At 43.3% G+C, this 16,194-nt stretch overlaps 1 protein-coding gene across 2 annotated transcripts in view; it reads right to left on the bottom strand.

The window, feature by feature from the left end:
* Positions 1-4,215: 4,215 nt before the first annotated feature.
* Positions 4,216-16,194, bottom strand: part of LOC111977811 (ligand-dependent corepressor) — a 47,045-nt gene continuing 35,066 nt past the window's right edge. For both annotated transcript variants that reach the window (XM_024007505.3, XM_024007506.1), the window contains exons 7-8: positions 11,532-11,664; positions 4,216-11,296 (exon numbers count right to left, since the gene is read on the bottom strand). In XM_024007505.3, the coding sequence (XP_023863273.1) occupies positions 6,557-11,296; positions 11,532-11,664 (4,873 nt within the window). In that variant the 3' untranslated portion in view covers positions 4,216-6,556. The remainder of the gene's footprint in view (positions 11,297-11,531; positions 11,665-16,194) is intronic.

Genomic DNA, 16,194 nt, shown 5'->3' with positions numbered 1-16,194 from the left:
GCCCCTTGGCCTTCCCATCCATCCATCAACCCTCATACACACCTGGTCTAAACCGTTGGCCCCTGGCTCATCCATCCATCCATCAACCTCATACACACCTGGTCTAAAACCGTTGGCCCCTTGGCTCATCCATCCATCCATCCATCAACCCTCATACACACCTGCGGTCTAAACCGTTGGCCCCTTGGCTCATCCATCCATCCATCAACCCTCATACACACCTGCGTACTAAACCGTTGGCCCCTTGGTCATCATCCATCCATCCATCAACCCTCATACACACCTGGTCTAAACCGTTGGCCCCTTGGCTCATCCATCCATCCATTCAACCCTCATACACACCTGGTCTAAACCGTTGGCCCCTTGCTCATCCATCCATCCATCAACCCTCATACACACCTGGTCTAAACCGGTTGGCCCTTTGGCTCATCATCCATCATCAAACCCTCATACACACCTGGTCTAAACCGTTGGCCCCTGTGGCTCATCCATCCACTCCATCAACCTCATACACACCTGGTCTAAACCGTTGGCCCCTTGGCTCACCATCCATCCATCAACCCTCATACACACCTGGTCTAAACCGTTGGCCCCTTGGCTCATCCCATCATCCATCCATCAACCCTCATACACACCCTGGTCTAAACCGTTGGCCCCTTGGCTCATCCATCCATCCATCAAACCCTCATACACACCTGGTCTAAACCGTTGGCCCCTTGGCTCATTCATCCATCATCAACCCTCATACACACCTGGTCTAAACCGTTGGCCCCTTGGCTCATCCATCCATCCATCAACCCTCATCTCGCTGGTGTGTGGTGGTCTAAACCGTTGGCCCCTTGGCTCATCCATCCATCCATCAACCCTCATACACACCTGGTCTAAACCGTTGGCCCCTTGGCTCATCCATCCATTAGGCCTCAGATAGCGGAAGCACCCTCTGCTTTCTTTGCTTCCTGAAGGCAGCATGTGTAATATGACGTCCGGCCTGGTCAGGGTGGCAGGAGGGAAGAGGTACAGAGATATAAAAAAAAACGACAGAGGGAGGATAGTAGAGTTGGGTTGTAGTTAAGTTTGGTTAGGCAGGGCAGGACAGGACTGGGCTGAGCAGGAGTTGGGCTGGAACTGGACTGTAGCTGGTGTGGGCTGGTATATGCTTGCCTGGACTGTAACTGAGTTGAGCCGGGTTAGGTCGGGTTTAGATGGGCCAGATTGTAGTTGAGCTGTGCTGAGCAGAGCTGGGGCTAGGTCGGGCTATATCTGGGCTAGGCCGATTTCTTATTGGACTATCCTGGAGTTTTCAGAACAAGAGATGTCCATTCTTTTCATTACTGATAAGACCACTGCACTGAATACCAGCACTGAGAATCACAGTCATTTGCCCTTCACAGCACATAAACACAACATGCACGCATGCACCACACTAGAGGACATTCTTGTCTGAGCAGAAGGGTCGTTCCATTAGAAGCAGTCAGAAGGGGCTGTCTGATACACATTGTGAGGCAGGTAGACCTTCCATTCCCCTACAGTAGGCTATAAGCTATACCCCCACCTGGAGCAGGCAGTACCCGGTGGAGACCAATCCCCCAGCATGCATTGCCTCAGGATGATTTGCATAAGCCCTCCCCCTTTGAGCAGGAGGATGATTAGGCCCCTCCCCTCAATGCCTGCAGTATTAAATGTGTGCAAACTGTTGCATGTGAGAAGTTTGCAAATTGATATGTAGAGCTTTTTATTATGTTTATTATTATGGAACAAAAAGGTTCAGAATATTTGTTTTGTTACGTCTAATTTCAATTATTTGTTTTGCATTGTTTTGTTTTTATTTGTTATTATATTTTGTTTTCTGATGTAACCTAACACCTTTAGCCCTCTCTTTATACAGAAATGCCTAACAGATTCTAATATATATATTTGTATTTCATTTTGGTATAGTATTTTTATATGTTAAAGAGTAAATCTTTGTTTTCTGGAAGCTTCTATTGGAACAGGCAGGATGGCATTTGATTGGTTCCCTAGCTGTTTTTATTTGTTTATTTCACTTGCTCAAACAAGGTAGTTTGTAATTGTCCAAAACAAGGTAGTGAATGGTTGGCCTTGTTGTGTAGGCAGCAGTATTGATGTAGAAACATGTTTAATATTGTATATGTTGTCTTCCATGTGAATATGACATCTAATTCATTTGAAAGTCTGTGTGCTGTTTGTTTTATTTTGTATTTATTTTATCTTAAAGCTTTTTCCTGTAGAGTATAAAAGGCATAATAATTGTTGCTGATTTTCAAAAAATAAAAATAAATAAAAAAGTTAAAATAAAAACTAGTGTAACAAAAAAAAGCTGTAAGGTATTTGTGACATCACTTAATAGCCAGTTATGACAGTATTTCCTACCCTCTGGCTCAGACACATTCCTCATTGGCTGTTGGGCCCGAGTGGGTGGAGTTAAAATGCAAATGAGTGGGCTGCCCCTCCCACTCTGAAATACATTTTTCCTGTATTTACTATACCATACTCTGAAATATTGTGAAAGGGTTCTGATCGTCTTGTGTTGATTTTGTTTAAGTATTAGGCTGAATTTCTGTCATTTTAAATTGGGGACATTTTCCGTGGTAGAAGTAATTATAAGATTTAAGTGAAAGTCTGCTGTAGGAAGCTTACTTATTGTGGATGTTCACAAAGATGGTGTCTACATTTTGCCTGCATTAAATTGGTGCTGCCATCTTATCATTGTACTGTGGTGGGAGGTGAAAAGATGGTGAGGCCATGGGCTGAATGACAGCAAACTGTAGACCTGCCATCTTTCTGTACATTTACCATTGGATCCACTTACCGCAATCCTATTTTAACATGCACAGATAATGCCTGGATTCAATCTGTAGTTTGAAGTTCAGCGTTATAAGGTCATTGAAATTTAAAGGCAATGTTCCCGCGTTAGCAGACTGCATTCACGGTAAATGAATGTAGCCCTAGATGTCCCCATTCTGACTRGCTATAGAACACGAATCAGAGATGAAAAGGTGCCAATCGCAGAGTAGAACAGTCCAACCTGAATGTATAAATGTGTATAAATATGAATTGAGCTCACTCCTGAAGCGGTATGGTTCAGCTGTTATCCTGTTTAGTTTCCAGTATAAAGAGACCACATCCTCTTTGTTTTCTAAGTGGGAGACCTACAGGACGGGTTTCCTGCGGAGTAGGATGAAGTTGCCCCTAGACACAGTTCTGTGGTCAGTTTGGTGGTTTTCCCCACTAATGATTAAGGTAAAGCTTTGGGGACGGAAAGCTGATCCTAGATCTATGCTTAAGAACAACTTCTACCCAGAGCGTCCTGTTGCAGTGGACTCCTTGTTTGCCCCAATGTTAACCTTGTCTTATATATCCCTGAGGTTATCCTATGGTGTCCACATTGTATGATATTGATGAACTGTCATCCTTTAGCTTAACGTTTAGCTCGATGCCTCGCAGATTTCAACATGAGTTTATCACAGCTCTCACAAAAAGGACTTTCATACTTGCAAACATGGATATTGATCATCGCAATTCAGCCGGATTCCATTCATTCTAGGGTGAAACCTGTAAAGACTCATCCACCATCCGCGAGAGAACTGTACTCCGTATCATGTCATTGTGAAAAACGCAGCGTCTCTGTTGTATTGAACTGGTTAAAAAAAGAAGAAAAAAGAAGAAAAACTATAATAATTCTCTGGTCTGTTTCCTACAGATGTGCTACTTCTGTTGCTWTKGTTGYGTTCCGTCGCAGGTGTGATGGTGGGATTGAACTGAAGTCCCAGTGATGCTGAATGTATGTAGTATCTATCGATCTATCTTTATCTATCGCCACCGACAAAATGTTTACTGAACCCCCTCCACTTTTCATTCATTAAACTTTAATGTGTGTGCTTTTAACATGGACTCTTAACGTGTCTCTTCATTGGTTTGAATGGAGTGTGTGTGTGATTGGGGGGGTAGGCAGTGCTACCCAAGTTGGAATAAGGGGTTTGGTTTTGTTCTTTATACAAAGCATGAAGGTACATTGGAGGAAGAGTACAGTGGAATGTTAATTGTATTTCCATGATGGTATGACGAACATATGAAAGTAATACTTTGATGATTTTATAAAGTGAAGAATACAGTCGTTTTAGTTAAACCTCAGAATGACACAGTAGATTAGTGAAAGATAACCAGTGAAGATGGAAAAACGAAGCATGACACAAAATATACAATTCAAACATCTTTATATCAACTCCAGCAAGAATACAAAGTCACTAACTTCAAATATGTCTCATTATTGGGATTAACACAAATACATCAGTTATTTATTTTCCAATATACAGAATCCCAAACTATAAATATCCACAGTAAAGAATAAAACATGTTCAAGTTTGATATTTGGTGGACTGCTTCATGTAGATCTACTGTATTCATTTATCTAGAGGGGTTCTTAAATAACAATATAAAACATGAATTATACCTTTTTGCATTTACAAATTATTACGTTTAAAGTGAAATAACCATAATAAAAATAACACTGTCCTAAAATGTTTTCTTTCTTTTGACAAACGGAGGTCAGGCTATTGCTGAAGTACGGAAGCATCAAGAAAACATCTTCCTGAAACAAAATAACAATCTGAGAAATAAAATACACAGAAATAAAACATGCCAGACAGGTTATTTCTATAACATTGGGATATAGTACAGACTGATCATTTACAAACACTTTTTCTCTCCAACAATTTTCATATATGGTCACCAGGGGTCAGTATACTGCAATATAGTCCAAATTACAGGCAAACACACCCTACCGTACAAGCTCAAAGTATGGGCAAAACATATGCATCTAACTTTAGATACAACCTGTGGCTCTATGTACTGTAGCATCATTCCCTGGTATCTGCTCTCAAACAGCAGACCTTAGTGACCCCCTTCCAAAACAGGTGACCAATGACATGTCTTTCAAGGGTTTATCATCAGTCATTAATGCTCATTCAGTACAAGACCCAGAGAGGAAAGGTAACATCCATGCATAGTCTTAGTTAAAGTTTCCGCAACAAAAGCTAGTTTTCAGAAAGAACAAACAAATACATGTTTAATAAGAATAGCTGTGGTGAATACTGCACTTCAGGAGTGGGCTGTTGTTGCACAGGTGAAAGACTGGAGAAACAAGCATTTAAATGTAAACACTACAGGTAGCTAAAGTACATGCAACAGCATGTAATGATCACACCAGAGGGAAAACATCACCATTAAACTAACAAGAATCAGAGAATATAAGGGACAGGATCAGAGATACAAGTGAGGCATGTGTTAATATCTCACATGTATTGCAAATAAAAAATTWAAAAAAATTGTTAAAATTTCAAAACAGAACTCGGACAGTTTTTGAAAGTTAAACACAGCTAGGATAACAACAGTTATAAGGCTACTGCTCAGGAACAGAAATAACCCCAGAATCTAAAATGAAACAAAGACACGTCAAAGAGAACTCATTAGAATAATAAACCATGATGCTCCTTCACACATTCAAAATAAACAGTACACGATGAGAAGCAGGGTGGGCTTATAGCAGGAGGACAGAGGAGAATAGGGAATAGGGAACATGTGGGACTGAACACATGGAACACATGGAGGGAAGTTGTGCATGAACATCTGTGTATCAGAAGATACACAGATGTGCATGAAGATACACAGTTGTGCATGAAGATACACAGTTGTGCAGGTCGGCACCAATGACCAGCTCTATACAATAACCCGGAGAAGAGTTCTGAAGGACCACGTCAACATGACACAATGTGTGCAGACCTGCACCAAATCCATATCTAGAACACTTCCTTTCTCCTCCTACAGTACGTGTCTGTGCAATGGCCAGAGAATCGAGGCTTCACCTGTTAGCAACACATTACTTTACATCTGATGAATAAGGCACCTGATCACAAAAAGTCACACACACTCGCACAACTCTTTGATCACGAGATGGGCTGGAGACATTGATGAATATAGGCTATAGATCTAAGAATGATGTTCAGTGAAACCTGGGCTAATTTAAATTGAACGATTGGCTTGCCATGCTGTGCTGCAGTCAGAGAAAATCAATATTTGTTTTTAGCAACATGGTACTGATGTTTTCATGACATTATTACTAAACCACACACATTTTTTTCCCCACAAGCGTGGAATAGAGACTTCTGTGATCTTTACAAAACACTAGGACAAACAAAAAGTTGGAGGACATGGCATGCTGTAGTCGGAATAACTAATAAACCTAGCATCAAACCAAAACAAAAAATGCTGATATACCCTTATAAAATAATCTCCAGCCCAGTTAGAGAGAATTACACAATACCAAACCAGAGGCCAGATGGAGTTTTGCCTCTGTATAACAACACTGGTCTGATAGGTACCCTCTCAGAAAACACAGCAAACACACCAGACTTTAAATATCTTCCCGTCACCATTTGCATTTTGCCTTTGAAGCTTATCAAAAGTGTTGGCATTGCCAAGCTCCCCCCCCCCCCAGCTTGGCTGTTACATTCTTTCTGCACACTACTGTAGCTATTTCTAGCTATTTCTTCCTGGTCCGCTTGGCTGGATTCTGTGTGCTCTCCTGGCTTCTTTTTGTGGCAGCCTTCAGAGTCTCACTCTGAGCTGGTTCATGTGATCTCTTTGTGGCAGGCTTAGAGTTTGCACTCTGAGAGATTGAGGGGGATGGAGTGGCCTCCATCTTCCTTTGTGACCTTGTGAGTACCTGGTCAGGAGAGCCTGGYGTTTTGACATCCATGTTCTGTTGAGACTCAACCTCACTTTCAGCTTTCAACCTCACGCCTTTACTTTCAGGGCCTTTAGTCTCAGATACTCTACTTTCAGAGCGTCTCTTTTCCACCTCTGCCTTCTCTGCTCCAACCTGCTGTTTGTTTGATTTCGTTTTAGGGGTGATGGAAGGACCAAGGTTTTTTTTCTGTGCTTTTGGGGTCATCGCTCTTTGGGTAGACCTCTGTGGTGATGCACTCTCTTTCCTACTGAGATCTCTTAAGGTTCTACTGCTGCTGCTAGTCTTGACTGATCTCTCCTGGACAGCAGCTTTTACTGGAGTCTTTCTACTAGGAGATGACTGCGCTCGCTCTGTTTTGACTACACTTGGCTCCTTCACACTTTTATCTCCAGAAACAGATGATTTCTGCCTCTGGGCAGTGGCCGGTTTCAGTTTAGTTGGTTTTGCCAATTTCGTCTTTGGGGCTTTAGAGGGTTTGACTTTGGAAGCTTTGAGCTCTTTTCTTGGGGCCCCTTTTGGCTTCTTGGAGCTTTGTTGACCTTGCATCTTCTCACGTATATTGGAGTACTTCCGCAGGATCCGAGCACTGGCTGGGTTCTTGGCCTTCGCTGAGGCCTTCTGGCCGTCGGTTGCCTGTGTCTCTGCAGAGGAGAGATAGGCTTTGGTGGAGATCCGGGTGGCCGTGGTCAGCTCTCTCTTCTCCTTCCCTTTGGGCGTACTTGTACTGACTTCCTGCTCCAGGGCTTTAGCAATCAGCTTCCGGCTCTTAGGGTTGCTCTTCACAGGGGAAGCGATGGCAAACTTCTTCAAGTGTTTCTTCAAGCGCTCGGCTTGCAGGCTAGGGAAGAACCCTTTGGACAGCCCTTGGGACATACCGGGGAAGAGCAGCTGGGTCTCAGAGGGAAGACGTGTGTTCACCTTCTTTACGATGACCAGGGATTGGGTTTCTGTTGACTCCATGTACCAGCGGCAGATACTGGCTAGGTCCAAATCATTCTTGAAAAGCATCTGGACAAGGGAGTACCTCTGGTGCTCCGAAGACTTGGGCTTGCGGACCCGGCGCTTGCTCTTCCATATCGCTGCCTGTCTGTCTGCCTTGTTCTTGTGTCTGGGCGTTGGTTGTCCCTCTTTGTCTATCTGGACCCAGCCTCTATGCATCTTATCGAACGTGGTGTTGAGAGTAGATATTTTCTGTTGGTTTTCCTCTATGTCTAGTAATTCCAGGAACTTGTGTCGAGACTGTACTGGGGGCTCTAGTTTGGGCAGGAGGAGAGGAGTGACTAAGCTGGAGGGCAGAGGAGAACTGACCAGCAAAGGAGAATCCCTTAGTGGAGACTTGATTATCCTCTCAGGTTTGACCTTGATGGGTGATGTGAGTCTCACTGGGGATTTCAGCCTCATGGAAGATGCCACTCCACTCCTTTTCTCAGCTGTGATTGGAGCACTGGTTGAGGACGTGGGTGACCTCTGGACTCTCAAAGCGGACTTTCTGTTCTCAACCGCAGTCGGTGGAGTTGTCGGGGTAATGGACTGGCTGGCCACTTCAGTTTTACTACTCTCACTCCTCAATGGCATTCGTCCAGGTTTGTCTGAAGCACTGCTGATGGAAGACTTGCTGAAATCTCCAGATAGAATTTTGTTATCCATTGAAGTTGGTGCCTCTGCCTTCTTCAGCAAAGTTGGTTCCTCTGAATTCTTCAGGGAAGTCAATTTGCTTGGTTCTCCCTCAGATGGAGCCAATTTGCTTGGTTCTCCTTCCTTTTGGGGAATTATTTTGTGTCTTAGTGGACTACTATGTGCTTGCGCCTCACTCTTTTTAATGCCTGTACCCTCTGTGAGAGCAGAAACCTCCTTGCTAACTTGCAGACTCACAACCTTTTCAACTTCCTTTGCTACTACCACCATTGACGACCTGAGCTTTGGTCTAGTTTGCACCCTAGTTTCCACTGCAGTGTTCTGTGTCTTGCTGGGTTTGGGTTTTGGAGCTGGCTGAGCTCTCTCAACTTTCAGCTCTTCAGAGCTCTGGGTGACTGCACTGGGGACGATAGGAAGAAGAGGAGAGGCAACGGGGAGGGGAGGGTTAAACTTGATGCAGGGGAGTGGGAGGGAGGTAGATGGTTCTGGGGGGACAATGAAAAAGCTCTGGGTGACTGCACTGGGGACGACAGGGAGGGGGGGCGTGGCGACAGGGAGGGGGGGCGAGGCGACAGCTGCTCGCTGTTGCAGTCTGGCTGATCTGAGCGGGTGTCTGGGCTCAGGGTTCCTGGGGGAGTCGATTGGTGTGTCTGCGACTGGAGGAGTGTCAGGAATGCTCAGTCTTGCTGTTATAGGGGCCCTTGCGTCAGACGTGATCTGGCTCACTTCCACAGGGGTCTTGGTGTCAGGCAGGTTCTGAGTTGCTTTAGCTTTAAAGGTTTTTGTGGGATGTTTGGACAAAGGGATTTTGATCAGTTCGGCTGGAGGGAGTGAGACTTGAGGAATATCTGGCATGTTCTCAGAAGGTTTCTCGGATTGTCTCAGAGAGGTCTTAGTGGGGCGTTTAGTCTTCGTAGGAGTAGACTCTGGGGTGTTTTTAGCTGGCCGTTCACGCAAACATCTGTCAGACTGCGCTATAGGTCTACCATTCACATATCCACATATATTCATATTCTCGGTCTCAATCACTGCAGTTTCCTTCACCTTTGAAGGAATCACCCGTGCTGGAATACCCTGTTTTTCAGAACACCTTGGAGGTGATTGTTTCACAACTGCCTCATCTGCCTTTTTAGAGGACGAATCAGCAGCTGTCTTTTTCTCTTCAGGCACATTGTTGCCGTGACCTGGAGCCCAGTCTGGTTCGACCTGCACCTCCATCCTTTCACTCTCTGTGGGAACCTCAGTGCCAACTTCTCCTCCAGAGCCCTCAGATGGTTTCTGGTCAACTGGACTCTGAGGTTCCAGTGGCTCGGCCTGTTCTTTATCAATTGCACTTGCACTCACTACCTCATTCTCCTCCTTGTTTCCAGTGCTCTCCATGGAAGGGCTCAGGGATTCAGATTCCTTTTGTTGGGTTTCAGAGATGACGTGCTGGCCCTCTGGCACACTCTGCAGCTGATCCTGGACAAGCTCAGCTTCTTCTGATGTCTTATGTGATGGGTTCACATCTTTCCCCATCACCACCTGCTCTGGGCTTTCACTCAAAACGATGTCATTAATAACACTGTTTAAATCCTGATGTGCGGTCTCGACCACAGTACGAGCTAGACTATCCTCTGGTGCTACACTCAGCCTTGGTTGCTCTGAGTCTGTCCCTGCACTCTGCTCGTTCTCCACTGGGGGACACTGTGAAGGAGATGGAGGGGCAGTCTGTTCTTTGCATTGACTCTGGTCTGTCTGACTAGTCTCAACGATTAGCTCCACCTCACTGGCTGATGTTGCTGCAGTCTCTACATCCCCAGCCAACTCCCTTTCAGCTGAATGCTCTGAGGGAGTTCTCTGACTGACCGTCTCCAAAATACCTCCAATGAAGGGCATATCCACAAGAGGTACACCCTCAGGCTTGCCAAGCAGCTGTTTAGGGGTGACCAGAGTGTTGAGATCTGGCATTGGAGTGAGAGAGTTGCTACTATAGTTGCGGGCGGACTTTCTGGCTAATGTACGGACAGTCTTAAGCTCCCACATCTCCTCCACGTACATGTGACCTCTGGTGCTTTTCCTGGCGTTGTGTCGCGGGAGCCGACGGTGCTGCCATTTCTGGAAACAGTCTGTGATTGGTTTGTCAATGTAGACAATGTCGCAGTGGCCGAGATCAGGGTCGGTTACAAACTGACACACCGAAGAAGAGTCCCTAGGCCGATGGTAGGAAGACCCCTTCAAGGTCTTCCTTGCTGTCCTGGGGGAAACTGGGGGTATGATGGTGGGGGTCTTTTGGGGTGGACTCTGTTTGACCAGCGTATCTCTGGTACGTCCAAAGGAGCCTCTTTGTCTTGTTGGATGATTAAGATCATTGTGCCTTTTCACAGAGGAGCTGAGGCCATCGCTGTAACCATCTGCTCTGATTGAAGAGTCAGAATTGCCCTGCTGTTTATCCATAGTACCGGCGCGAGCAGGAAGAGAGGTGGTGAGCACACAGGACAGCTTCTTACCATCAGCCAGGCTGCTGGACTTCATGATTTTGATCTTTAGAGGAGCATGGTCACTAAGAGGTTTACTCTCACCGTCCTCTGTGCTTCTGAGAAGGTTTGCCAAAGCCTTAGACTCCCCTGGGCCAGATTTACGGAGATCTAAGGCTGGCCCAGCGGCCCCAGGTACATTTCTAGACACATCAGTCTCAGGGGTCTGCTCTGGGGCTGCCAACCTGCTACCAACTGTCTCTCCCCCCTCCACCGGTCCTTTGGGAGTGGAAGCCATGGGAAGTTTCTGGCCAGTCCTCCCCTTCTCCAGGGTCTCCAGGCAGGGTTCAGGGCTAGGACCCTGAAGGGTGCCATGCTTGACTGAGCAAGAGGTTTTGAAGGCAGAGACTGGTGATGTGCTGGAGGAGAATATAGTCTTGACCTATAACAAAGAGAACAATGAGGTTATTCAGTACCTTAACTTAGTTATTACATAGACAAAACATATTCACGCCACAGAGCCTTAGTCTCTAACTTCAAGGCTGTATCTTTTTGTTAATGTATTAGGCATCTGCGTCCTCTGTTTTGTTAGTTATTGTCCCTGGAAGGCAATCAGAAATTATCTATTCAAATGTACTGAATTGAAAATACACAATGAGAGCAATGCCTATACAGACCTCTGTCTGTAGGAAGCCCAGAGCGTCGACAATCTGCCTCTGGTGATGCACACACAGCTTCGCCATGAACTGCTCTAGCGTCGAAGTGGACTGGAGGTCCCTGGCCTTCGCTGGACTCAGCTCCAGACATTCACTGCAAGACAAACAGTTCAAGGATGTTTATATTTAATGTCATGAATATAAATGTAGGCTTCTAATTTTCCAAAAGCATATAAAAAACATTTTTATGGAAACTATTAGAAAGGAAAAAAATAAGTCAGGTTATAACCACATGGACCATAATGAGAGTTACGATAGCTATAGCTTCTTAAAATGTTGTAATACAGTGGGATACATACATTAAGGCATACCACTTTCCCTATGGAGATTAATAAAGTATTCACAACACCCATAAAAATAAATTGTTTTTCTATAGTTCAGTAAGAAATGTTATCACGAAAACGCTAAAGGCGTCAGCATGCTTCAGTTCGGCTGGTGCCTTTCCAAGCTTGGTTAGCCGAGTGTGCTCGCATACTCCCTTAAAAAGCCAGTATACACTTCAGCAAAATATTCTGAATTAATCTAACAAATCGGTCATTAATTTTGACTATTTTACCAAGGAGATCTTACGCTTCGAACACACCTACAGCATCCTTGTGCAAAATGGTACGCAGCATCATCTGGATGTGTGTGCAACACAAGTTCAACATTCACCTTGTACCATTTCTGTCAAGTGGTCTACGCATACAGTTTGACGCCTACGTTTGATAAATCCAACGTATCCACCACACAGAACGCACTACAACTGCCTCTGCAAAACAATGCTGCAAGGAAAACGCTGTTTCATTGGACATTAATGTAATTCTGGTGTACCAAAATGCAATGACGCTGTCGGTGTGTGCAATTTTGAATCTGACCAATCGCCGACTATGGGGCGTTGACGTCGGCTATCAACTTCGGCTTGCCTTGAGTGAAAAACAAATGTGCCCACACAGCCGGAAAAACCCTTGCCGATGTCCAAAACTAATAAAAATGTTGTCATAATATATTCACAAAATGTATCGTTTGTGCTAGAAAGAAATGATATATAAAAATGGGGAACAGCAATTGATCCATAATTCAATGTTCGGTTCAGTTTTAGAAAACCTAAACCAAACATTGATTTCACTTGTCCATGTCAGCGTTTCCAGCAGGCCTGGATATCCTCTAAAACTCTATCCATTCATCTATAGCAGTGGTTCCCAAACTTTTTATAGTCCCGTACCCCTTCAAACAGTCAACCTCCAGCTGTGTATCCCCTAAAGCTCCAGGGTCAGCGCACTCTCAAATGTTTTTTGCCATCATTGTATAAGCCTGCCACACACACACACACTATACGATACATTTATTAAACATAAGAATGAGTGTGAGTTGTCACAACCCGGCTGGTGGGAAGAGAAAAAGAGCTCTTATAAGACCAGGGCACAAATAATAATAATCAATATTTTTTCTCTTAATTTAGCCATCTTACATATAAAACTTTATTTGATCATCGAAAATGGTGAATAAMTCACCACAGGTTAATGAGAAGGGTGTGCTTGAAAGGATGCACATAACTCTGCAATGTTGGGTTGTATTGGAGAGTCTGTCTTAAATCATTTTCMACACAGTCTGTGCCTGTATTTAGTTTTCATGCTAGTGAGGTTCGAGAATCCACTCTCACATAGGTATGTGGATGCAAAGGACATCAGTGTCTTAACGGCGTGATTTGCCAAGGCAGGATACTCTGAGCGTAGCCCAATCCAGAAATCTGGCAGTGGTTTCTGATTAAATTTTCACAGAACCGCTTGTTGCAATTTTGATGTGGCTCTTTTGTTCAGATATCGGTAAGTGGAATGGAGGCAGGGCATGAAAGGGATAACGAATCCAGTTGCTTGTGTCATCCGTTTCGGGAAATTACCTGTGGAATTGCGCACCCAACTCACTCAGGTGCTTCGCTATATCACATTGTCCGTAAGCTTGAGTTAATTTACACACAAAAAAATCATACAATGATGGAAAGACCTGTGTGTTGTCCTTGTTAATTCAGACAGAGAAGAGCTCCAACTTCTTAATCATAGCCTCAATTTTGTCCTGCACATTGAATATAGTTGTGAAGAGTCCCTGTAAATCTAGATTCAGATCATTCAGGCGAGAAAAAACATCACCCAGATATGCCATACGGGTGAGAAACTCATCATGCAAGCGAGAGCACAGATACCAACATGAGGAGCAGCTACGATTGGCTACATACAGACCGTTAGTGGAATTCAGTTAATGTGATTGGATGTTAATTATTTGACTAGCCTACCTGTATTTGACATTGTGTTATTTCGCTGAACACTAGATGGTTTCATTATATATTTGGCAGTGAAACAAGGCTACTTAGGCCAGAAAAAAAGACAAGTGAAAATTATGGTCAGTAGAGCTTAAAGTTGTCTCTCAATTTAAAAAAAACATGTCAATATTATGCCCCTTGATAACCAGTGCACTTCTGTATGTTGTTAAAGCGTTACATGGTCGCTGCCCAGATCATTGCATAGTGCAGAAAATACACGAGTTCAGGGGCCTTGCTTTAACAAAGTTAACCATGTCCAAAACTTCTTTCAAGCCATCATGTATTCCCTTGGCAGCAAGAGCCTCTCAGTGGATGCTGCAGTGTACCCAAGTGGCGTCGGGAGCAACTGCTTGCATGCATGTTACCACTACCCTATGTCTCCCTGTCATGGCTTTTGCGCCATCAGTACAGATACCAACATGAGGAGCAGCTACGATTGGCTACATACAGACCGTTAGTGGAATTCAGTTAATGTGATTGGATGTTAATTATTTGACTAGGCTACCTGTATTTGACATTGTGTTATTTCGCTGAACACTAGATGGTTTCATTATATATTTGGCAGTGAAACAAGGCTACTTAGGCCAGAAAAAAAGCCTCACCCGTTGGAAAATATAAATGGACTGTTTGAAAATGTGAAGAAAAAAAAGTGAATCACACTTTTTGGCGTACCCCCGACGGCATTGAGCTTACCCAGTTTAGGAACACCTGATCTATAGAATGAACGTGGAACCATTACAACAAACACTTTCAACACCTTTTAGTCCATGCCCCGGCGAATTGAGGCTGTACTCGGGGCAAAAGGGGGTGCAACTCAATATTAGGAAGGTGTTCCTAATGTTTCGTACACAGTGCACATTCATCCACCATTTAGTGGCAAAACATTTTTTACTTTAACGTTTTTTWAAATACTACGCTAAAAGTGTTTTGGTTGAAAAAGACGACAGAGAATTCATTTTCACAATAACATTTATTAGAAGAATAGGTGATTTTGAAAAGTGATTATTTCGTCCAGTGAATGACCTGTTACAGCTGATCTCTTTTTCAAAATGGCGTTTTTTCCTTACAGGATACATTGAGTAAATTCTTACACATGCACAAAGACAATTAATCATTGGTGCCCCAGGTTCAATGCAACATACATAAAATCAAGATCATAACCACTTCACTTCAAAGATTACATAGCATATTTTATTAGTCAAGTTGTCAAAACAAAATTGCATTCAAAATTGGAAAATGTACTAGTGCAATCAAATTAACTTACTGATTAAGTCCTCTCTACTAGAAAGACAATTGACCATAGCCAAGAAGTTCTAATAGCATAGTACAAAACGAAAAACATTCATAAATTACAGTAGAAAAATGTAAGTCTATTGAGTCTGCCAAACTGTAAATGGCAATTACTGAAATGAGGTCCAGTTAGATTTAGGTGTACCTGCTATCTGAGCATCTGACCACATAAACCAAACAAATAAAGAGTTTAATTTCATGTTTTTGCCTTGACTACTGAATTAGGTATTTCATATATGAAACCGAATTGCTTATAGGACACTAAAGCTGGAAATAAGATATGAAATATTTTCTATTTTATAATTTTTTCAAAAGTCCCTCAGTCCTCTATGTTTGAAGTGTAATGTCGAAAGCATTGCAAGTCATCCCAATTAGACCACAGCATAGGGCTAAAAAGGGCTGCTTTCAAACGTTTGAAAAGGAATAACTTGCTTTTACAGACTCAATATAGTACAGTCTTAATCTAAAAGCTGTAGAGCTGTCAAACCAAAGATAAGTAGCAACATATAGGCTACCAAGCAGAGCTCTCGATCAGAAGGGCTTAGAGAGACGGAATAGAAAGGATTGCTCAAAGAGAACATCAACAAAATAAATCTTCCCAACAAACCACATCATTTAAAAAATAAATTATACATTGCACTTGCATTAGAATAATTGTGTTAATCGGAAGAGGTTTGACTAAACGCAGTGTCAATCTACACCAGTTGTTAAATTAGGCCTACCAAAATGGATGATTGATTGCATTTTTTTCTTCTCTTCAAGGATTCACATTTTCCACAGATGCTCAGAGAGTAGGTCCAAATGTATTCTGTTAAACAGTAGTTAATTATCAACGCAGTGTGATAACTATGGTGTCTGAGGCACTGTGGGCTGGAGACATAAATGCAGCTTAAAAAAACATGTTTGGCTAACATCTTACCTGAACTGAGTTTACATAGACATTCATTGCGTTTTAAAATGATAAAAAAATAAAAACTACAGAGATAAAATTGGATGTTTTGGCTCAAACACAGGACCACCTTAAGTCAAAGAATAATT

Source organism: Salvelinus sp. IW2-2015, linkage group LG18 (genome assembly GCF_002910315.2).
Source record: "Salvelinus sp. IW2-2015 linkage group LG18, ASM291031v2, whole genome shotgun sequence".
In the NCBI taxonomy this organism is placed as follows: Eukaryota; Metazoa; Chordata; class Actinopteri; order Salmoniformes; family Salmonidae; genus Salvelinus; species Salvelinus sp. IW2-2015.
This window is presented reverse-complemented; position numbering and strand designations above follow the sequence as displayed.